The sequence below is a fragment of the Saccopteryx bilineata genome, chromosome 3, assembly GCF_036850765.1.
Source record: "Saccopteryx bilineata isolate mSacBil1 chromosome 3, mSacBil1_pri_phased_curated, whole genome shotgun sequence".
Classification (NCBI taxonomy): Eukaryota; Metazoa; Chordata; class Mammalia; order Chiroptera; family Emballonuridae; genus Saccopteryx; species Saccopteryx bilineata.
Window position 1 is genome coordinate 215,432,696 of NC_089492.1, and position 25,080 is coordinate 215,457,775.

Consider the following 25,080-nt stretch of genomic DNA (forward strand, 5'->3'; position numbering starts at 1 on the left):
GGGCCGGGCACGCTTCTGCCCCGAGCTCCACTCCAGGGTGACAGACTCCACGCTCGTGGGTGCAATAACCTGCAGAGGCACCGGACACACAGAATAGACGAGGGAGGGTTTTTATTGCGGATTTCTTCGTTTCCTTTCATCCGGGAAAAGGGTGAGGGCAGGAGTCTTGCCAGCGCCCTCGCAGCACGAGTGGACCACTTACCTCCCCGCATGGCCGGCGCCGGGAGGCTTTCCCCCGCGCAGAGCTCGGCGGCCGCCACGCGCCCAGCCCCAATGCAGCCAGCCCTGCGCGCGCGGCACGCTGGGACTTGTAGTCCTCTGCGTGTCGACGGGGCGGGGCTGGGCGGGGCCAGGCTGGGCGGGGAGGGGCGGGGCCGTAGGTAGCTGGGGCCGCCAGGAAGGGGGAAGGCCAGAGTGAAGTGATGGGAAGGGCCCTTGTGAGAGTAAGGGAGGGCATTTTTAAGAATTGAACCCCCCCAGAGGAGCTAGGGGAGGGGAATCCTCCTAGAAAGATTTTTAAATTGTGGTTTTCAGACGAATACCACGTTTTATTACGTTGGTTTTGGCAATAATGCGAAAGGATTTCCTGGGCCAAGTTTCTATTATTCGAAGTTGCACTCTTCCTTCACTCCCAGCATACACGTGGCATTCCCTGCTCGCAACACTTATATTTCGTTGCTCACAGAATAACTCAGTTGAAGTCCTGCCCATGCAAATGGAGGGTGAATAATTGAATCTTACATTTGTAAAGCACTCGATAGTTTACAAAGCACTTTTTACTTACCGGTAATTGGTTCGTTATATTAGAACCATAAAGCAATACTAAGTTAGGCAGAGAAAAACTCAAGATGCAGGGAGCTTTTTGTGTTCACACTTAGCAAGGCTTGGTTGGAGCCACTCACACTCCACTGCCTTCCCCAGCCCCATCTTAAAGCTGAGGAGAGAGTGTGGGGCGAAGGAGGGCTGCAGACACATGCGGTAGGCGCAATGAAAGACAAGGAGTCTGCTGCAAAGGACTTCCTGCAAATAGCTGACGAATAAGTTCTTGTTAAATAAGGAGGTAAGTAAAACCAAAAGAAGAACCTATGGATTGGAAGAATAGAGTGGAAAGGAAAAGACAGGTGGAGTAGCAATAGAGACTGAATAGAAGGTTGCAATTAGGCTAGAGGCCATAGGAAAAGTTGTGTATATTCAAAAAAAGAAATTTTAGAAGCCAGGTAAATCTAGAATCCTGGTGTCACTTCAGAGCTAGCTCTGTGATCTTCGGTAAGTTATTTAGCCTCCTCAAACCTCATCTTTAAGACTTAAATAATAGTCCCTACTTTATTTTTTATTTATTTTATTTTTTTAGTGAGAGAGAGAGAGAAAGAGAGACAGACTGGGAGACAGGGACAGACAGACAGGAAGGGAGAGAGATGAGAAGCATCAACTCGTAGTTGTAGCACTTAAGTTGTTCATTGATTGCTTTTTCATATATGCCTTAACCAGGGGACTCCAGCCGAGCCAGTGAACCCTTGCTCAAGCCAGTGACCTTGGGCTCAAGCCAGCAACCTTGAGCTTCAAGCCGTAGACATTTGGGCTCAAGCCAGTGACACGGGGTTATGTCTATGATCTCACACTCAAACTGCAACCTTGGGGTTTCAAATCTGGATCCTCAGTGTCCCAGGCGGAATCTCTCTCTGCTGCACCTCTGCGTGGTCAAGCAATATAGTCCCTACTTTATGCTGTGGCTGTGCAGATTAAAAGAGATGCAAAGCCTTAGTATAGTGTTATTATTATTTATTATTATTAATTACTCAAATTTTAAAATAATATTAATATCATAGTATGATAAATATTATTTATACTCATATTAGGCACTATACTAAATATAAATAATATTATTTATATATACTTTTGTTATCTTCAGAAACTTCTATTTTTTTAAATTATTTTATTCATCTACCTTAGGGGAGAGAAAGAGAGAGAGAGAGGGAGAGGGAGGGAGGGAGAGAGGGAGGGAGGGAGAGAGGAGGGGGGAAAAGTAGGAAGCATCAACTCCCGTATGTGCCTTGACCAGGCAAGCCCAGGGTTTCGAACCCATGACCTAAGCATTCCAGGTCAATACTTTATCTACTGTGCCACCGCAGGTCAGGCCTGCAGAAACTCCTTTTGTGGAAGAATCAAAAGACAAATTGGAGTAGATGTACCAGTTTGGAGGTTATAACAAATTTCTAAGTCATGAGTAATGATAACTTTACAGGGGTAGAAAATAAGCAGCAATGAGACATGTCAGACGGAAAAAGGACAGCGCAGCGCAATCAATTGGATGTAAAGACAGAGGAATAGGGAATCAAAGATGGTTGCCGTTTCTAGATTGAGTGATGTTGTCATTCACATAAATAGGTACAACTGACAGAATAACAGGTTTTGGAGGAAGATGACTGGTTTGATGTTGCACATGTATAACTCGAAGCTTTCTGTGTATAAATGACAGAGTGGCAATTGGAAGTATGGATGTGGATATTATGTGTAGAATGGAACTTTGAGAGCCAATCACTTAGGAGAGGTAATCGAAAATCATGTGACTAGGAAAAAGGAAAGGTAGCAGAGGTGGGCAGGGGGAGGTAAGGAGTTAGACAGTGGCACCAGGTGGAATTTGGGGGGAGGGGAAAAGGAAAGTTGCAAGAGTGCAGTGACATGGAACCCAAGGGAGTGAGGAGGAGCCCATCAACAGGCCAAATGCTATAGGGAGGTAGCCAATAACAACAGAAAAGAGGCCACTGGACTTACTGATATGGAACTGCCTCCAGGAGTTGTTTTAAAAACTTACCAGGGTGATTTTGCCTGTCCTAGTGATTGCAGAGCGAGAACTACTAGAATGTAGTTGGTCTGCCAAAGATACTAAACATATTGCAATGCATGCAGGATTATCCTGAGCAGCAAAGAATTTCCCTGCCTCTGGTGTGCCTGGACTCTCCCACTACTCATTCATGTAGACCAAAAAAAAAACCCCTGTTTATATTAACCTGAGCCTAGAATCTATTTATATGTAAATATAAAGTGCTTTTCATACAGTTTAAAATATACTAAACTTTCCTGGAATGTGGTGGTAAATCAAATGGCAATGTCAAATTGGAATTTGAATGACCAATACCGTCCTGTTTGTGGCTGTCTATTTCATGGTGATTATAAAGATGGATGCAAGCATCTGACTATTTCATTGTGTCTTTTAGTTCAGGCATACCTGAACAGTTCCATATCGAATCACACATTTACTTTGTCCTTTAAGTTATAGTTAAGGCATAGCTTTGAATTTTTAAAAATCAATGTGTAGGTATCTTATGACTTTCCCTTCACAATGCTAAACAGGATATTGCCCCATATTTGTTGTTAAAAGGGGCCTTAGGTTTGACAGGGCTGAAAACAATTTATTCAGTCAGTCAGTAAATATCTTTTGGGTGCTGACTATGTGCTAGGAACCATTCTATAGTTACTTGAGATATATAGACAGATAAAACAAAATAAGGTCACTGCCCTTATGGAGCTTACATTATGAGTGTGGGAGAGGCAGACAGTAAATAATAATCATAAACTAAACAAGTAAATTCTATGGTACATTAGAAAGTGGTTTGTTACAAAAAATAAAGCAAGATAAAGGAGATTGGGAATACAGGAGAGTGTGGATTTAAATGTTAAATACGGTGATCAGGGTAAATTTTATTGAGCAGGTGACATGAAAGGATAGAAATGGAGTTGGTAAGAGAAGGGCCTTGTGGATTTCTGAGAGAACATTCCAGAAAGAGAGAACAGTTAGGCATAAGCCTCAAAGTGAGTGCGTGCTTAGAGTTTTCAAGGAACACCACGGATGCCCATGTGGCTGATTTGGAGAGAGTAGGGAATGGGAGGACTGAGGCTAACCACTGGGTTGGGACAGGTGCTGATTTGTAGGGCATTGTGAGAACTTTGGCTTTTATGCTGAATGAAATGGGAAGCTGCTAGAGAGTTTTGAGCAGAGAAGTGACTCAGGCATATATGTAATATGTGTGTGTGTGTATAATTTATTTATTTATCTACTTTATTGAATGATCAGGCAATATTTTCTTTTTAAGTGAGAGGAGGGGGGTAGAGAGACAAACCCCCATATGCACCCTGACCGGGATCCATCCAGCAACCCCTGCCTGGGGTTGATGCTTGAATCAACCAAGCTATCCTCAGTACCCAGGGCCATCATTTGAATCAATTTAGCCACTGGCTGCGAGAGGGGAAGAGAGAGAGAAGGGAGAAATGGAGGAGGAGAGAAACAGATGGTCACTTCATTTGTGTGCCCTGACCGGGGATGAAACCCAGGACATACGCACACCTGGCACATGCTCTATCCACTGAACCGACTGCCCAGGACTAGGTAATATTTTCAAAGGATTACTCTGACTGCTCTATCCAGGAAAAATCATAGTAATGGTGAAAGCAAATGGTCAAGAAGCTATTGCAGTAATCTAAGCAAGAAATTCTAGTGGCTTGAACCAGAGTGGTAGCAACGAAAAGTGAAGTGGAAGAGGAATCATGAATACCTGAGGGCACAGTGGAGGAGTTTCAGGGGTTGGGAAGGGCGGGAAGATGGAGAGAGATTAGGGGATGTCTGGAGCCTTGTGGTAATGAGAGCTCAGGAGAGACCTGGGAGTCTGTGACTTCTTGAGGTGACTGATGTAAACAGGGATAAAAGGGATATTGAAATGAGTTTCAGAGGAGTGAAGAAATATTAAAATGGAGGGAAGACTGTGAGTGTGGGGAATAGAGATGAGTGTTAGAATCCCCTGACTCTGGAGCTGGAGGCGAAGAGGTCTGAAAATCAGCTGGACCCTTGATATATGTTGGTGGAATGTTGAAGGCCTGGGGAGGGGAGGACTCAGTCCTTGGGCAACGCTGACTCATGGCTTCTGCCAGGAAAGGACCCAATTTGTTCAGAGTGTAGTCTTCTCCACCTCTGCGCTTGATCTTCTTTATGACGTTAACCCCTTTGATGGAGCCGAGTATTTGACAGCAAGCTGGTAATTACTGTACTCTAAGTACAAAGGCCCATAAACAATATCGATTCAATAAAATGTATGTCTAAAAGAAGTGGATTTGTAATTGTGGCAATGAAGGAGGCAGTGTAGAATTTTGGCAAAGAAGGTCAGGAGGAAGTCAGGCCCTTAATGTAAAAGATTGCTCATTGGGCCCTGGCCGATTGGCTCAGTAGTAGAGCGTCAGCCTGGCGTGCAGGAGTCCCGGGTTCGATTCCCGGCCAGGGCACACAGGAGAAGCGCCCATCTGCTTCTCCACCCCTCCCCCTCTCCTTCCTCTCTGTCTCTCTCTTCCCCTCCCACAGCCAAGGCTCCATTGGAGCAAAGTTGGCCCGGGCGCTGAGGATGGCTCTGTGGCCTCTGCCTCAGGTGCTAGAATGGCTCTGGTTGCAACAGAGCGACGCCCCAGATGGGCAGAGCATCGCCCCTTGGTGGACATGCCGGGTGGATCCTGGTCGGGTGCATGCTGGAGTCTGTCTGACTGCCTCCCTGTTTCCAACTTCAGAAAAAAAATTAAAAATAAAATAAAATTTAAATTTAAAAAAAAAGATTTCTCATTGGGAACAGGAGACAACTAACTCTATTTGTAAGTAAACTGAAGAAACCAGTAGAAGCTGAAACATGAAAATTCAGAGAAGAGGGAATAATTGATGGAATAACATTCTAGAGAAGATGGAACTATGAACTATTTATTCTTGGAAAAAAGTGGAACAATATTTCCTGTCAGAAAGGAAAGAAAAACAATGGAATGATTTAGGAAAATTCTAAAAGATAAGGAGATGGAAAATTTTGAAATCTTATTTATTATGGAAAACTAAGTATGTGGTAAAAATTAAAACAAAGAGAAATTAGCAATAAAAAATGGGAATTTCCAATAAATCCATTCCTAGAATTATCCCTGTTAAGTGTTTGGAATATATTGTCTAAATCAGGGGTCCCCAAACTTTTTACACAGGGGGCCAGTTCACTGTCCCTCAGACCATTGGAGGACCGGACTATAAAAAAAAACAATGAACAAATCCCTGTGCACACTGCACATATCTTATTTTAAAGTAAAAAAACAAAATGGGAACAAATACAATGTTTAAAATAAAGAACAAGTAAATTTAAATCAACAAACTGACCAGTATTTCAATGGTAACTATGGGCCTGCTTTTGGCTAACGAGATGGTCAATGTCCGGTTCCATATTTGTCACTGCTAGCCATAACAAGTGATATGACGCGCTTCCGGAGCCGTGATGTGTGCGTCCCCGTCACCGGAAGTAGTACTGTACGTGAGCGATGCTGCACTTTGTACTCCTCTCACTGACCACCAATGAAAGAGGTGCCCCTTCCGGAAGTACGGCGAGGGCCAGATAAATGGCCGCAGGGGGCCGCATGCGGCCCATGGGCCGTAGTTTGGGGACCCCTGGTTTAAATATTTTTTCCTATAAATATGATTTCTTTTTGTAGATGTTAAGTGAGTCTAAAATATACGTATTTTTTTCTTTGCAGGCTATGAAATTTATATAAGGATTTATTGAGCATCTATTATATATCAGATATTATCATCAATCATTTTGTTCATGTCATTTACATCCTCTACATCTATGCATTTGTTTTTTCTTCTTGATTTTTCAAGAATTAAAAAAAATTCACTAAAGGCTTCTAACTTTTTCTCCCTTATTACTTGAAGTTTTGCATTATGTATTTTAATGCTATACAGTTATTATTATTGGTTGATTGATTTTAGAGAGGCAGAAAGAGGAAGGGAGAGAGTGAGAAAGAAAAGCATTGTTGTTACAATTAGTTGTGCATTCACTGGTTACTTCCCATATATGCCTTGACCAGAGAATTGTAAGAATGAGAGGGCACTCGAACACCAGGTGTGCAGGCTTTATTAGAGGAGAAAGACCTGCTGGGGCACCCCTCCAGGAGAAGTGCACCCAAACAGATTCTGAGGCAAATTTTTTATAGGGTTAAGGGAGAGCTTTGAGCAAGTGTGTGTTGCGTCAGCAATTCTGGTATGCTCCCTTCTGTAGTCCTACGATATCGGCTTCTTGGAACGCTTCTCCTCGGGGTGGCTGACCAGCTTCCTAGAACTTTTCTGTTTCAGGGGCGATAGTCCAGTAAGGGTGGGGTCAGATAGCCAAGCAGAACAGCAAAAGGGCAGTTTGGAAGTTTTGGTAGATTCATGTATCCATCAAGAATGAACGTGAAACCTTGTTGTTTCAGGTCAGCATTCTAACCAACTGAGCTAACTGGCTAGGACAATGCTATATTATTTAGTACATGAAGATTCATACTAGCAATAGCTTTATTGTGAGTTGTATCCTTTGCCATTATAAAGTGACTGTTCTGTCTCATTTAATGTTTTTTAAAAGTAATTTATTTTATCCCATTTGAAATTACTTTAATTAGATAGGTTTAATATATCTGTTTATATTTTGAATCTTCCATTTGTTTTCACTTTGCTTTTTGATCTTTTTTCTGTTTTTATTTTTATTATTTTTATCTTTCTCTGTGTATTAGTAATCTATAGCTGTGTAAAGAACCACCCCAAAACTTCAGAGATTAAAACAACACACATTTTTTATTTATTTATTTATTTATTTTTTTAACATATACTTTTTTATTTTTATTTTTTTATATAATTTTATTTTTTTAATGGGGTGACATCAATAAATCAGGATACATATATTCAAAGATAACAAGTCCAGGTTATCTTGTCGTTCAATTATGTTGCATACGCACCACCCAAAGTCAGATTGTCCTCTGTCACCTTCTATCTTGTTTTCTTTGTGCCCCTCCCCACCCCCTATCCCTCTCCCATTCCCCCCTCCCCCCCGTAACCACCACACTCTTGTCAATGTCTCTTAGTTTCAGTATTATGTCCCACCTACGTATGGAATAATACAGTTCCTGGTTTTTTCTGATTTACTTATTTCGCTTCGTATCATGTTATCAAGATCCCACCATTTTGCTGTAAATGTTCCGATGTCATCAATTCTTATGGCTGAGTAGTATTCCATAGTGTATATGTGCCACATCTTCTTTATCCAGTCATCTATTGATGGGCTTTTTGGTTGTTTCCATGTCCTGGCCACTGCAACACACATTTTTTTATCTCATACTTTCTGGGGGCAGGAATCTTGGTGTGGCTTAGCTGCGACTTCTGCTTCAGGTGTGCACAAGCTATAGTCAAAGTTAGACTGGGTTCTTGTCTCAGCTGGAGGCCGCACTTGGGCAGGGTCTGCTTTCAAGCTCACCCACATGGTTGTTGGCAGGACTCTGTCCCTCATGTGCCCTGGAGAGCCTCAGTTTCCTGCCATGTGGGCCTCTCCATTGAGCAGCTCACAACTTTATCAAAGCAAGTATGCGAGAAGAGTCAGAGAAGCAATGTGAGCAAGACAGAAGTAAGTATTTTATAGCCTAAATTCAGAAGTGAAATCTATCATTGTGCTACATGTTCTTGGTTAGAGGCAAGTCATCACATTCAGTCAATACATAAGGCCATGAATAGCAGAAAGTAGAGACCATCGGGAGTCATGTTAGAACGTTACCTACCATACTAGGGCAATTTGGACATTGTAAAGTGGATTAAATAATATGTTTACATGTATATTTTTCAATTTACCTCAGAAATGAAATCATGATGAAAGATAATGAAATTGATCTACTTAGAGGAACTTCTTTCCCTACTTTTTTATTAGTTTGGAGAGCAAATATGATTCTTGTTTCAGTCTGCTAGCATCAAAATATTATTCTTTAATTTATGTCATTTTTAAAGCATTATAACAATTTACTTTATATGACTTAGAATACCAGTTATTTAAATATAATTTTAAGTCTAAATAGATTTAAAGCTCATTGCCAAACCTTTTGTACCTCGTGACTTTTTCATTCATGAATTTATTATTGTTATTCATCTGTTCATTGTTTTGAAATTTTTTCCTGATCAAATTTTCAGAATTTGTAAATGTTATGTTTTTTCAGTTCTTGCATATTTGAGAATTTCTTTCTCTTACCATTGTATGTGAAAAACTAGGTACAGAATTTTTCCCCTTCAATATTTATTAACCACTGTTGCATTTTCTTCTAGCACCTAACACTGCTTGGAATATGTTCAATGTCTTTTTTGTTGAAGATGGACTTTTTCTCTCTGTCTACATGACTGTAGGCTTTTTTTTTTCAATCCTTGAAATTATAGGAAAAAACTCTCTTATTAAGTTTTCTTGGAATGTGGTAAGCCCTTTCAAAATGTAATTTTAAGATCTGCTTTATTTCAGAAAGTTCTTCTAGTATGTAAAATTTTCAGTTCCATTTATTCATTTTCATCTTCAAAGACAGCAGTCATCTGTATGTCACTTCTCCATTGTCTGTTGGCCATGTCTTTCATCTCTCTGATCACCTTCATTTTTGCCATTTTCCACTAAATTCTATGTGATCTTTTTCAATAGCTTTGTTAGTGGCAGTTCAGCAACCTTATTTTTTGAGTTTCAGCTAAGGAAAGAATTCAGAGCCAAGACTCAAAATATAAGAGTAAGCTTATTTAGCAAGTCACAGAGGTAGAAGTGAGCCGCAGAAGAAATGGGCTCAGGAAACAAGTTACAACAAAAGAAGGGTCCTTGAAGCTTGGGGGGCAGGGGAGGGGAGAGAGAGAGAGAGAGAGAGAGAGAGGGAGAAGGAGAAGGAGACTGGCTTATTTTTTCCTACTTATTAAGCTACATTTTTCACAAAGTATTTTAGTGATTTATTATAATATGAAAAAAAAATTTAAAACTACCAAACAAATTAAAATAAATATCAGCACGAGAGCAGAAATAAAAATATATAAATGTAGCTGCATCATCCTACATAGTTATTAAAATTAAGTTACAGCTGAATTGTTAAGCTTCCTGGCAACCAAAGCAAGAAAAAATAAAAACTAACATAATTAGATATATGATTCTCACTGACTCTGATGGAAAATATCCAAGTTATTCAGGGAGAGACTTCTTACAACATTTAGTTCTGAAAAAGAAATTATCAAATGGGGCAGGGTTCTTAATGAGTTAGTAAATACAATAGTGACATTCATTATGCTTTTTTCTTATAACGTTATTAAGTGAAAGGTGAAAACCTGGCATCCAGGCACAGTCCAGAGAAAGCAAATTTCTGTGTTTCCAAGATCTAAGCCTATTTGGAAAATATATTCTCTTCTAAGAGAAATAGTGTGTGTGTTATTGGGTGGAATTGTGTTTATCCAAAAGATATGTTGAAGTTCTAATCCTCAGAACATTAGAAAGTAATTTTATTTGGAAATAGAGTCATTGTAGATGTAATTAGTTAAAATGAGGTCATAATGGAGTAGGGTGGAGAGACCAAATCCTATGTCCTGATGTCCTTGTAAGGAGAGTGTATGTAAAATTTTCATTTACATATGAAAATTTGTAAGAGACACAGAGAGGGAGATGCTATATGAAGACACAGAGACACAGAGAAGACAGAAGGGAAGAGTGGAGTTAGACTGCCCCAAGCCAAGGAACATCTGGGGCTACAAGAAGCTGGAAACTCAATAAAGGATCCTCCCCTCTACATGTCAGACGGAGCTTGGCTCTGCCAACCCATCGAATTCAAACTTCAGGCCTCCAGACTGTGAGAGTAAATTTCTGTTGTGTTAAGGCACTCAGTCTGTGGGATTATGGCAGCCTTAAGAAACTAACTGATAGATTACATTTTTTTAAACAATGTTTTATAAATGTTAGTTTGTTCAATCAAGATTTGGTATGTGTTGACAGTAAAAAGTTTGATAAGGAACTAAAGTAGGTTTTATGTGCTGATATTGAGAATGAGTCCATATACTTTAAATGAAAAAACTATAAATATTGGTAAGGTAAACAATCCTTGTGAACATAGCTGTACCTAAGATTCATACCTAGAATGCTAGCCATCACAACTAACTGTAGGAAGGCCAAGTATCTACTTGAAAACAAATCCAGGTGCTTGGTGTTTGTTTGAACAGTTCAGTATCTGTTTTGTCATATGAAATAAATTGACATTGCTGCAATAATTTAGTATAGGAAAGTTTACAAAACAGGTGATACCTGTGCCGTACTGTAGACTTGGATTGACACACGATTCCAAGCTGTAAATCAGTTAAAAAATGCAGGGTAATTTTAGAATAGTTGATAAGCCAGAATTTATAACAATGAGTAGATAGCAGATCAAATTGTTTGTTGAAACTACCCCTAATTATTGAAAACTCAGCACTGGAATACAGGATACCTGCCCTCACGTTCTCTATAGCGGGAAGGATGTATATATAGATTTTCCTTCCTTTCTTTATTCCTGTCCAGAGATTTTTATTCCCAGGCAGATGGTAGTAAGAAGCAAAAGTTTGTACAGTCTCATCCCCTCATCCAAAGGTCAAACTTTTGGACATTCTCCAAACATAACAGCAGACTGGAGATATAGAAAGAAAGGGATAAGTCTCTGAGAGTTAGAAATAATCATAAAACCCTGAATTAAATTAATGAAGTTTGCAGTAGCCATATGGCCATTGGAGGCAGACTCAATGACAGGAAAAAGGTAATTAAACAGCAGACATAGGGTGATATTGGTTTACTTACAACAATGGGGTTGTATAGTGAGAGCTGAGCCCATAGTGATAGCTGGACCCAGAATCAGACACTTAGGGGCAGGAAAGGACCCAGTAGTAAGATTCTTATATCCTAAGGTATAGCAATTTGAAATAATAAAAATATTAAGTAAAAACATATAGAGGAATTCTCTTACTCTGAAGCACTTAACATGAGTGATAAAATACATATATATCATCTTTTAAATTTTTTGAATAAATTTAAAAGTAAATTGAGCATGCTTGATGTATTAAAATACATTATAAAGGAAGTACAAATGCGAGGAAAGAGAAACAGACCATGAAAATACCCATTATATTTGAAAAATAACAAAATAAAACTTCTAAAAGTAAAAAATGATAAGATTGAAATTAAAACCCAGTGGAAGAATTAGCAGCAGAGATGCCTGACCAGTGGTGATGCAATGGGTAGTGTCGACCTGGGACACTGAGGTCCCAGGTTTGAAACCTCAAGGTCTCCAGCTTGTGCACAGGCTCACCAGCTTGAGCATGGGATCAGAGACATGATCCCATGGTCTCTAGCTTGAGTCCAAAGTTGCTGGCTTGAGCAAGGAGTGACTGGCTTGACTGGAGTTTCTCTCTCTTCCCCTGTCAAGGCACATATGAGAAGCAATCATTGAACAACCAGGGTGACATAACTACGAGTTGATGCTTCTCATCTTTCTCTGTCTGTGTTTCTCTGGAAAAGAAAATTAACAGCAGAGAAGACCACCGCTAAAGAGAGAGAGTTAGGGATTTAGGGAGCGGTAAGTATAGATTGAGGACCTTACACAGAATGCAGCACAGAAAAACAACTGCTGGAAAATATGACAGAAAGGTCAGAAATCATTGAGGACAGAGTGAGAAGATTTAATATGCCTCAAACAAGAATTTCAGGAAGAGATAATAGAGGAAGGGACAAAGCAATATTTGAAAAGACATTGAATGAGGCATTTTTGGAATTGTTAAAAGAGTAACCTCAGATTCTAAAACTCAACAAATCCCCAGTGAGAAAATCTAAACACACACACACCTAAAGACATTGTTGTAAACTTCAGAATACCAAAGACAAAGAGAAGGTATTAAAATTGGGCAATAGAAAAAATATACATATTACTAATCAATAAAGAAATAACAATGAGACAGCTAAATTCTCAGCAACAAAAATGAGAAACAGGATTGGTTGGTAAGGGCCCATCCTGGCTCATAGACAGTTGTCTTTTTGCTATGTCTTCCCGGGGTAGAAGGGACTGGGAGCCATCTCAGGCCTCTTTTTAGGGTTATAACCTCACTCATGACCTAATTGCCTCCCAAAGCCCTATCTTCAAATAGCATCCCTTTGGGATTAGGATTTCAACATACAAACTGGGGGGGGGCACAAATATTAGGATCATAGCAGGCAACATAGGAAGCTTCCAAGGCATTAGCAACAAAGGCATCAAATCCAAAATAGTGATTTCACTGGGTTTGATGTTATGCTTTGTCATATCTATATCTATATCTATATATCTATAGAGAGAGAGACAGAGAGAGAGAAAATATGTTATTTTGTTCACACCAAATATTTCATATTTTAAGATATAGATGGGAATAAAAAGAAAACAAGCCCCAAATGTGACCAGAATGTCTTTGTGTAACAGAGCTTAATTAACTGAGTGGTTTGAGACATTACAATAGATTCTGATGTTCAAATGAGTATTAAATATAAACTCAATAACTGGAAATTATTATGAGCTCATGTGGCTTAAATGGCAGCTGATTCATGTCCACAGAGGAAAAGTGAAGAAGTCAGTAAAGGTGGCCATCTCCTTTAATGTGACTTGGAGGCCAAACAGCCTTCATAGTATCATTTCCACTCCTCCTAAATACCTGTCAGCACTGAGTGATTGTTTTTTCCACACACTGTTCTAACCATTTACAATCCTCATAGCAACCCTTGGAGGGAGGTATTATTTATTATTCCTATTTTACAAATGGGCAGACTGATGTCCACAGGGGTTAAATACCTTGCCAACATCACTCAACCAATAAGTGGCAGAGTCTTGATTCACATACAGCTTGAGTCTAGGCCCTGTGTTCTTATCCATTACTCTACAATTTATCTCAATTATTCTTCCTCTTTATTGCAAATAAGACATACACTGAGTCATTGGATTAAAATAAAGGTTCTTCTGACATAGATGCTTTGAAGTTGGTATTAAAATAATTTCTGGAATTCATTAAATGGCATCTGAAGCATTTGCCACTAGTTTGACTTCTGTCCATTCTACCCATCCCACAAATCTGACCATATCTCTGCTCAACATTAAGACTCAAGTTTAACCTTCTTAAATCAGTGGATAAGGCTATTCAGGCCCCGGCCTCTGAGCATCCCTTTTGTGCCACAGCCATCTATTCTCCTAAACCCCTTCTTTACTTCCATCATATGGACCTTTTCCCAAACCACGCTGTTGGTCAAATAAGTTTGTAAATATGATGTATATGTTTGCTTGCTTTGGGTGTGGGAGACAGGCTGTAAACTGGCAAAGTCATTATAACCTAAGGCTTAGTTTTAAGACTAAGCCTTTCCTTCCCTTCTAATACTAAGGTCTTCTCAAAACTAAACTTTTCCCCAACCCCTTGACTGTTGCATGATAGGGGGTGGTGCACTCTCATGAGGAATCCTATTTATGCCTCAGATAAGTGGCTTTGTATCAGAGACTTCCTTATTTGTATATTGGCTTAAAGGCTTTAATTTTCTACACTATAAAATGAAGCAGACCCAGGGCTCTCACTCTCTCGGTTCCTGCTATCAGCATTGCAGAAGCCTCACTGATCCCCTGCCCTTCATGGCTTTTCTTGTGGCTTGCCTGTCTTGGTGAGACACCAATAACAGAATGGCCAATCATCCTCCAACTCCACCATTTCTTTACCGTTTTCCAAAATTCAATGAGAACCTGCATGTGAATGGCCACGATGGTGGCCCCTGGCCATACACACATATAATAGTGTTTCACACCTCTATACCTTAGTACACTCTGCTTTCTCTGGCCAGAAATACTCTGCCCACCTTCTTCTAGCTAACCACTATACATCCTTCAAACTTCTGAAATTTTACTTTATACCTGCTCTCAATAATGATTTAGAAGCCTACCTTCTGTTCTTCAGAAATATCCTATATTTTTCTGTATGGTGGAGCTAATGGCACTACATTGTAACCTACATTGTACTGGGATGTCTCCTTAAATAGACTATGATAGTAGTAATAAATGTTACTTATGGAGCAAGCCCAGTACATTTACCTACAATATTTCTAATTCTCAGTACAACTCGGAAAGATATCCATCTTCAATTGCCTTTTAAGGTTGAGGAAACAGGTTTAGAGAGTGAGTTAACAAATCTATGGTCATTCCATTACAATGGCGGCATCACATTCTCATCTGGTTCCATATGATGTCTCCCTGATGCGTGGCATTAGTGCCAACACTCTCCTGGTTAGATGGGTGTGGATGGAAGGATGGCCTGGGTTGCTGATCCAGGTTTAGAAGATAGAAAAACAAAGCCAAATTTGAAGTCTCTGTGCAAAGAGTTGCACTTAAGTTCTGCCTCTGCGTCTATCTAGCTGCCAAGATAGAGTTCCCCAATGCTGAGTGTGGCCAGAGGTGATTACTATTGCAAATCAGCTCCTGCGTTGGGGAAGAATTTAGCCCTAGTGGCTGCAGGCCAACAGGGAACACAGAAAGAGAGTTTAACCCAGAGACAGGGTGTCCATTAGTGCAGCTTTTCTTTGGGGAAGAACTGTGTTGTCATGCAATCTTTATCTTAGTTCCTCAGATGGGGAGATAGTAATTTGCTATCTCTGTGTGCAGCTGTGACCAGAGATTGATGTGGGCTTGGTCTCTGAGTGCCTGCACACACCACCTGCCTTTTGGTTTATGTCGAAGGCTGCTCTTTTCTGAAAATAGAAGCTGATACTGCCTCTGACTCAGTCCCTTTCATCTCGTGTTCTTTTTGGTATATTTGTCCTGAATGTATCAACTCATCTCTGATTCTTTGCTACATCAGATTTGTAAAATTTGTGAAATTTGTGAGTTATTACTGAGAGATTTTTTTTTTAATTTTTTATTTATTCATTTTAGAGAGGGGGGGGAGAGAGAGAGAAGGAAGCATCAACTCTCATATGTGCCTTGACCAGGCAAGCCAGGGTTTTGAACCGGCAACCTCAGTGTTTCCAGGTTGACACTTTATCCACTGCACCACCACAGGTCAGGCCAATTACTGAGAGATTTAAGCTTTCTTTTATTGATTCTTGAAAGTTGGTATCATGTGAATCAGAGAAATAAGTGTCTTTTTTTATGTTGCCTCTCTAATGACATACAAAGCCACGGGCTCCCTTTACCCTTGTTCTTTGAATAAGGGAACAGAGTTCGCTGAAGTCACTCCCTTGGGGTCCATCCCCCTTCATTTGGTCAGGGGTTGGGATGGGTTGAGGTTCTACTTCTGGATTAGCCTTCTTCACTTGCTGACCTCTCTAAACTTCCTTTTCCAGAGCTCCCATCTACCCTCTCTTCTGTAATATCTTCCCTTTAAGCGACTGTTTAAAGAGGCCTTCTCTGCACCCACTAACTGGAATGGTAATGCTGCTGGTTCTGAGCACTTGCAAAGTCTCCCTCTGTGTTCTGCCCAGTGGGTCCCCAGTCTCTGTTCTGCCCTCTACAAAAACACCCCAAATAGGATTCAACTTCCTCTACCCCCCTACTTTTTCCACCCCCGGACTATGAATAAACAATGATGATCACTTTTCTACTCTTTTAGTATTTTAATCAACAGCTTAGGCTCTGGGCATTTAATTCCCAGATACAAACTCTTAGTTTTATGAAACTAAGTCTATTTCCCTCTGACTTATCTCAATCGATATTGTGTTGATTGGCTTAAGAATGGAACCTCTTCTGTTTTGTGCCTCTAACTCTCTTTTCTCTCTGACAAGAAAAATTTGAGATGTGAGGCACACAAGTATTAGGTACATTCAATCTCACTTTCTTCTCTCTCTTTTTTCACATTAAGTATTTTTATTCTGATACAATACATGCTCATCCTCAGAAAACAGTGCAGAACTGTACACATGTCCCAATCTCGTGTCTCAACAACAGTGTGTAAGTGTTCTTCCAGTGATTCTCTATACATTTACTGAAAATAAAATAAAATCACACACCATACACACAAAGTATACACTATATGTACAAACAGAATGTACTGAAGATCCTATTCTACAATTTGACTTTTTAAAAATTTAATAATTACTGTGATTATTTTTCTATGCCAGTATGTTTGTTTGTCTGTCATACTTTTTAGTACTTACATAATAGTTTTATTACTTAGAACACTGGTTTCAAGTTACAGAAACCCAACTCAAACTATCTCAAGTCCAAAAAGAGAACTGACTGGTTCACAGGGGTGGGGGCAGGGAGAGGGTAGGGCTGCTTCAGGAAGGGCTATGCTCAGGGACTTGGTGGTGTCTTCAGGACACTTTCTCTTCCCATTTCTCAGTGCTAATGCTCTGTTTTGGCCTCATTCTTTTCTAGAGCAAAGCAAACTTGTTTATTCCATGCAACCACCCCTGCTGACACTTTTAGGCTTATATCACCCCAGATCAACCAACCCACTGGCTGGGGAAAGCCAAGCTCATTGCTCAGCCTCTCTGAGCTGCAGCTCTGTCATGAACTGCAGACATTGTTGGGCTAACCCTTCTCAGCGGCTCCCCGTGGCCCAGCCAGACTCCTGTCAGGTGTGGAAGCTGGAAGTTCAGGAAGCAACATTTTTCACTGTTCCAATGCTGGTCCCTATAAGGGCAAGAGGCCTTCTCCTCTGGGAGAGGAACACGATCATGTCCCTGAAGGCCATGCACTTGGGAGTTCATCTCCTCTTACCTGGGCCTGATCTTAGGGGGCCAGGGCTGGGACTTGGTTTTATCAGGTGCACTGTTGAGGGTAAAGGCAGAGCTGGCCAAACCATAAATCCTTGATTGAGTCTCTCTCGAAATGAACAGCTCAGGGACTCTCCCACTTTGTTTCTGCTCTTCCTTTCAGAAGTTCCCAGAATGATGCCTCAATATTTCAAAGTTATGCATCAGAAGCCCTAACACATTGGTGCTCACAGGTAGAGCTTTCTTGCTTTGTTTATTTTATTGACTTTATTGGGGTGACACTGGTTAACAAAACCATACAGGTTTCAGATGCACAATTCTGCCACCCATCATCTGTACACTGTATTGTGTGTTCACCACCCCAAGATAAGTCTCCATCCATCACCACTTATCCCCCCAAACCCTCCTCTACCCCCCACTCTGTCCCCTCACCCCCAGCAATCAGCACACTGTTGTTCATGTCCATGAGTTTTCTCTCTCTCTTTATTTTTTCTTTTTTGTTCAATTCCTCAAGTAGAGCTTTCTTAAAATAAAGACCTACTGGGCTTATGCCATAAGACTGAATCAGCAGAACTGGGGTAAGGCCTTGGAAGCTATACTTTCAAAAAGCAACACACCTGATTTTATGATCCAAATGGATTTGGAAGACCAAATGCCGGGGTCCAGCCCTGGGGGGGATCCAGGGGTCCCACAGGAAGAGACAGCGTCGGCGAAATCAAGTGAGAGAGCCGAATTCTTTTCTTTCTCTTTATTCTCTGGTTAGCATTTACTGCCAGGCATCTCTGCCAATGGCTGGTCTAACATTACTTTTTATGCACACACACTAAGTTACAATCACATGGTATTTTGAATACATCATTGTTTTAGTTTCACTATGATCACATATTTTTAGATAACAGTTAATTCATATCTATAAGCTACAAGTCAGGTGGTAAGTTATTCAAAGTACAGTTATACAATAACTTGAATAGTAATAACAATATCGGTACAAACTTCTAAAAGACTAGTACTAATTAATAACTCTATTTTACTCTTGTTATGAGTCAAGGGCACAGAAAGAGATAGCAGACGAAATCATCAAGGACTAGCAGAGGACCACCGCTTGCTCAGACAAATAGCCTTGAGTTCATGTAGTGTCCTAATTCTTTTTTCACAAGACTACAAAAGGCTTGCTATTAAGAAACTGACATAGTATAAAGAGTAATTTTTACTTAGAGATACATAGAGTGCACCTGCAAGATAGCTAGTAGCAACATAATATCAGAAGGCATTAGTTGCTATTGCTGCTATGAATCCCACCACATTCCTCTCCTTATTCTTGGAAAATGCAAAAATCTCATGAGAATATTTTACTGAGAAAAGCCCAGCAATTGTCTTCAGTGACAAAACAAGTCTTTTAACAAAACATTCTTTACTAGCCAGCTGCACTCCTATCCAAGGCCACGCAACAGGCCACTCCACTACACTTTACCTAAGATTCTAATGTCTAGTTAAACTTTATTTATTTACTATATTCATATACTAGCTAAGTTCTAACTATATTCTTTCTAACATGATTAATAAGAAGAAATTCTTGCCTGACCAGGCGGTGGCGCAGTGGGTAGAGCGTTGGACTGGGATGTGGAAGGACCCAGGTTCGAGACCCCAAGGTCGCCAGCTTGAGCACAGGCTCATCTGGTTTGAGCAAAAAGCTCACCAGCTTGGACCCAGGGCCCCTGGCTCCAGCAAGGGGTTACTCAGTCTGCTGAAGGCCCGCGGTCAAGGCACATATGAGAAAGCAATCAATGAACAACTAAGGAGTCGCAATGCGCAATGAAAAACTAATGATTGATGCTTCTCATCTCTCCATTCCTGTCTGTCTATCCCTCTCTCTGACTCTGTCTCTGTAAAAAAAAAAAAAAAAAAAAAAAAAAGAAGAAGAAGAAATTCTCCTCCAAACTTAACCCTTTATGAGGGATATCATGGCCAGCCTCTTATATTTATGAGCCCAGTTCAAGGGGCTTACAGGCTTTTCTGTGGAACTTACACCTTCTGTCTCATTTCCAAAGAAACTACTACAAATCTACAGGGAAAGCACGGTACTATTATCCCTGTGCCATAAATAATAGCACACACCCAGAAAAGGGAGGAATATAAGGCCAGATTAATTCAAAAAATTAAAGGGGGAAGTATCGTTGTGCCTTTCCTTTGCGGTGACTTTGTCAACCCGCAGCTGTTGGTCTTACTGCGGTGACTCTATCTTCTTTTGCTGTGACTTTGTCAACCAGCAGTTGTGGATCTTCTCCTGCTGTGACCTAGTTAGCCAGCATTAGTGGATCGGCTCCCAACAACCAAACATAAATCTTCTTGCATAATTCTCTTTGTTTAACTTTACCTTCCCAAAGGATGGCAGGTGGGTAGGAGTAGGCTCCTTTCCTGTGGCATAAATGATCAGTCCTAGATAGGTGTGTTTAACAGATAGGTGTGTCTAAGTCCTGCCCCGACTGTAAGGCCGGTGGCTGTGGCCATGCAGGTTCCCAATGGATTCGGGCGGACTATGGTAAAGGAACTGTAGAACCGGAAAATGGTGGGCCATTCTGTTTATTAGAGTCTCCCAATGGCGGATGAGCAAGCAGGCAGGAAAAACCACATCCCTCTCTCTCTCAGGGCTGATGAACAAACTGCCTAGGGAAAAACCCCTTCTCTGGCAAACAATGGCCCCTCCCAATGGTGGCAGGCAATCTGCAATCTACAATCTACCGCCCTGAGGGCAGGTACCTGCAGGCTTACATAGACTATACACACATGGTGCTGTCCCTTGCTCATGCATCAGTCAGGCTAAATATATGCGAGCAAACCTAACACACTTGTTTCCCCAACGACTTTTACCAAAATCAAGTATCTTTATTCCTAAAGGAGGTATAAAATGGAACATTCTTCCTATGTATGTATGGGAAGATGTAGGTTTTGTTTGTCCTGAAGCTTACATAATTTGGAGAGACTTTCTTTCTGCAAAAGAAAATCAAAGTATGAATTCAAAATTAAGTATAACACCCTGGCTGGATAGCTCAGTTGGTTAGGCCATTAGGGCATCATCCTGAAGTGCAGAAGTTGCAGGTTCGATCCCCAGTCAGGGCATATGCAATAACAGATCAATGTTCTGATCTCTTTCTCTCTCCCTCTCCCTGCCTCTCTCACTAAAATCAATCAATAAATATTTTTTAAAAATTAAGTACACAGTTTTACCCAGTAGTAGAGTGTCAGCCTGGCATGTGGCTGGCCCAGTTTGATTCCTGGTCAGGGCACACAGGAGAAGCGCCCATCTGCTTCTCCACCCCCCCTTCTCTTCCCTTCCTGCAGCCATGGCTCTATTAGAGCAAGTTGGCCCAGGCATTGAGGATGGCCCCATGCTCTGCCACATGTGCTAAAAAATGGCTCCAGTTGCAATGGAGCAAGGGTCCCAGATAGGCAGAGCATCACCCCCTAGTGGGCTTGCTGGGTGGATCCCAGTCTGGGAGCATGTGAGAGTTTCTGTCTCTGCCTCTCCTAAAATAAAAAAATAATAAGTACAGAGCCTTGGAAAAGGCCATGCTAGCAAAGGACCCTAAAGCTCAAATTTCATCCCTTTATGGCATTTCTGCCTCTGAACAGCTTTCTTATTCTGGAACAAACCAAGAGAATTCCGTTGCTCAAATTGTCTACACTTTCCAAATGTATCAGATGAACTGAATTAGTGCAAATGAAAGGAAAGAAAGACCATAAAAATAGATTGTTTTGGCCTAGAGGAAGCTGAAGCTGAGTTTTAACCATAGGATGGGGCATAGGCTCTGTCAGTTGGTGAGTTTTCTTGTATTCCCTGTGTGCCTTGAAACTGTAGAAAGCAGCTATCTTCCCAGGCCGTGTCTGTGATACAAGTGGTTGAGGCCAGGCAGGTTCTCACTGAATTCGGGCGGACGGTAGAGGAACTGTGTAACTGGAAACCACTGGGCCGTACCCGTTTATTGGAGGCTCACAAAGATAGGTGAGTGAATAAACAAAAAAAGAAAAGAGTTAATAAAGAAAAGCCTGCTTTTTGCAGTGAAGGGCAAAGGAGCAGGAAAATCGTGCCTCACAGTGGTGGGAGAGCAATCTGGGACGATTGCCCCCGAGGAAAAGCACCCGCAGCCTTACACAGACCATACACACATGATGATGTCACGTGCTCACACACCAGTCAGGCAAAGTGCTTGCAGCCAGTAAATCCGTGAGCAAGCCTAACACAGCTGTCTTCCCGCAACATCCCAGTACCTTTCAGAGCACGTCTCCTACTCTTTTCCTCCTTGCTGCTCCTCTTCACCCTCACTGCTCTCTGAGCCCACCTGGCATGATCTCACCTCAGGGCCTCTGACTGGCGCTCCTCTTTCCTGAAATGGCATTTTTTGTGTGTGTTACAGAAACAGACACATCCATAATGGATTTCCCCTGGTCTCATTCTTGCCTCCCCTATTTCTCACATATCCCATCCAAACAGTCAGGAAACACTGTTGGCTCCATCCTCAAAATATGTCCTGAATTCAATCATTTCTTCCATCTCCACCATTATTACCCTTGGGTGGGCACCACCAGCACGTTAGAACACCACCACAGCCTCGCACCTGGTCTTCCTGCTTCTCCCCTCACCTCCCATAGTTTATCTCAACACAGCCACCAAGGTGGTCCTTTAAAATATGTAGATCCTGTCACTCTGCTCAAAACCTCTTCTGCCTCCCTACTTCTTCCAGAATAAAAGCCAATGTCTTTACAAAGGCCTATAAAGCTCTCCAGCTATGCTGTCTAAGGAGGTAACCACTGGCTGTACTGAAGATGTGGTCAGTCTAAACAGAGATGTAAAATACCCACTGGATTTTGAAGAATTGGTTTGGAGGAAACAAAAGAATGTAAATATTGGTGGTTGCCAGGGGTGGGGGCTACATAGTTGGGGAATGAGTAGAGGTGGTCGAAAGTTCAAGCATCTAATTAAAAGATAAATAAGTTCTGGGATGTTATGTACAGCATGGTGACTATTGTTAATAATACTGTAGTGTATTATATTTGAAAGTTGCTAAGAGAAGTAGATCTTAAAAGTTTTCATCACAAGAAAACAATTGTAACTATGTGAGGTGATGGATATTAACTGAACTTATGCTAATTATTTTGCAATGTGTACATATAGAAAATCATTATGTTGTACATCTTAAATGAGTACAATACTGTATGTCATTTATATCTTAATAAAACTGAAAAATATTCAATGTTTTTATATTGGTTATGTGTTGAAATTATAATATTTTAAATATATTGAATAAATAAAATATATTATTAATTTCATGAGGTTCTATTTACTTTTTAGTATGGCTAATAGAAAAATTTAAATTCCATGTGTGGCTCACATTACTGGCTTGCATTATATTTTTATTGGACAGCACTGGTTTACAGTATCTGGTCTTTCCTGAGCTTGTCTTCTGCTCACTCCTGTTCTTCTTTACTCCAAACCAGCCACATTGGTTTTCTAGCTATCTTTTTGAACATAGGTGCATACCAGGCAACCCTTCTGCCTCAGGAACTTTGTACTTGCAGTTTGTACTCCTAGAAAAATTTTCTTCCAAGCATCTGGATTATTTCTTCCTTAACCTACTCTGGAATTTATGCAAAATTCACCATCTCAACAAAGTTTTTTCTGACCACCCTAATAAAAATTGAATTCTTCATCCACCTCTACCCTATATTCACTGAGACTCTTTTTAAATATATATTTTTCCATAACATTTGTCACCACATAATATACTATATATTTTTTGTATTTATTGTATTTTATTTATTGTTTAACTTCCTCTCTAGAATGCAGGGGGGCAGGGATTTTTTGTTTAAAGCTGTGCTTTCGGTGTCTGGAACTATGCTAGGTACTCATCAAATATTTGTTGAATAACTACTAAATGAATTTTAAGCAATCACTTAATTATACAAGTGAAGGAACTGAGGATAAGTGGCTTTTTTAGGGTCTTACTGTGAGTTATGGGCAATTAATAGGTAGTTAGAGTGGAAAAAAGTTAGTTTAGACTAATTACAACATGAAGCATTTCTCAGAGAGACGGGGTACTCTGGCCACAAGACAGCTCTTTTCCCTCTATGTTGGCATTAAGTCCCAGCCAAAGCTGAAAATTATTTTCTAGATGCCACCTTCATATTATCATCACACTTGCAGTTACCATTTTTGGATGCCTGCTGTATACCGTATTTCCCCATGTATAAGACGCACTTTTTTTCTGAAAAGTTTGGGGTCTAAAAACTGGGTGCGTCTTATACAGTGGTTGTAGATTTTGTAGATTTTTTTAACTTGCATTTCCCGCTTTTTTGCACTTGTTTTTGCATTCATTGTTGAAGACAGTGATTTGTCATCAGACACAGAGGAGGACAAGCTAATGGATGGGAGTTTTGACAGTGATGAGGAGTTGTATGAATTTTATGATGAATAAAACTTGAGTTCAATAACTTTATGCAATACATTTTTTTTTAATTTGGGCCCCAAAATTAGGGTGCATCTTATACATGGGGAAATGTGGTACCACACTGTTCTCTGCACCTTGTATTCATTTATTTTATTTTATCTTTGAGATATGTAATGCTATTATTTCCTTTTTATAGATGAGGAAACTGAGGTAGGTACTACTATTGTTTCATTATACAAAGAAATAGGCTTAGTTGGTGAAAATAACATTCATTGCTCAAGGTTATATAGTGCGTACAGGATGGTCACAGGTCTCAAATCCAGATCTTTTGACGGCAGACCCTGTGCCTTAATTGAACAGCCACTTACAGTGTGCTCTATAGAAATAGAGACTTTTCAGCAGGGTTCGGGTGAGGTAGACTGGTGATTTACAACCTGACTGATGTTACAGACAGCAAATAAATAAAGCAGGAACAATGTCAGGAATCCACACATGCAGTTGTGTGGTGAAAGAGTCAAATGCCCTCTTTCTGTTAAATATATAAATATTTTGGCATGTTGGCAATGTTTGCTAACTTCCTCCTGGGACTCCTTTCAATTTTTTGCTATTTCTAAAAAAAATGAAAAAAATTGTGAGGACTTGCTTTCATTCGCTTAAACACACACACACACACACACACACACACACACACACACACACATTGTTCATTTTCATGTCACAGGAAAATACAGCGGGGTGGATCAGCCAGATGGTCTTCAGGCTTTAGATGGATACAGAGGGAGTTCTAACAGAGCGCAGTTTTCATCCAAGAGAGAAAGGGGAGTGGGCGGATGAAAGATGTCAGGCAGAGCGTGTCTTTTGCTTCAAGAGGGTTCCCACAATGGCAAATGAATTGGTCTAGAAATAGCTACCAGCTATTTCTATATGTAAAACTCATTTAAAAAAAAGTTTCTATAAAGAAGGTTATGCAGTGGAATTTAAGAGGAGATAAAGGGAGTAGCAGTCATGCCCAGCTTTGTAAATGGCTCCTAGAGTCTAGGTCCTAGACTATTCACTGTTAAAGGGAACCAAAGTTTTGCCACCCTGAAGCTGCC

At 40.6% G+C, this 25,080-nt stretch overlaps 1 protein-coding gene across 2 annotated transcripts in view; it reads right to left on the reverse strand.

The window, feature by feature from the left end:
* The window catches only part of SAMD13 (sterile alpha motif domain containing 13), a 101,378-nt gene extending 101,094 nt beyond the window's left edge, over nucleotides 1–284 (reverse strand). For both annotated transcript variants that reach the window (XM_066268793.1, XM_066268789.1), the window contains exon 1: nucleotides 203–284. In XM_066268793.1, coding sequence (XP_066124890.1) covers nucleotides 203–212 — 10 coding nt within the window. In that variant the 5' untranslated portion in view covers nucleotides 213–284. The remainder of the gene's footprint in view (nucleotides 1–202) is intronic.
* Between the last annotated feature and the right edge of the window lie 24,796 nt (nucleotides 285–25,080).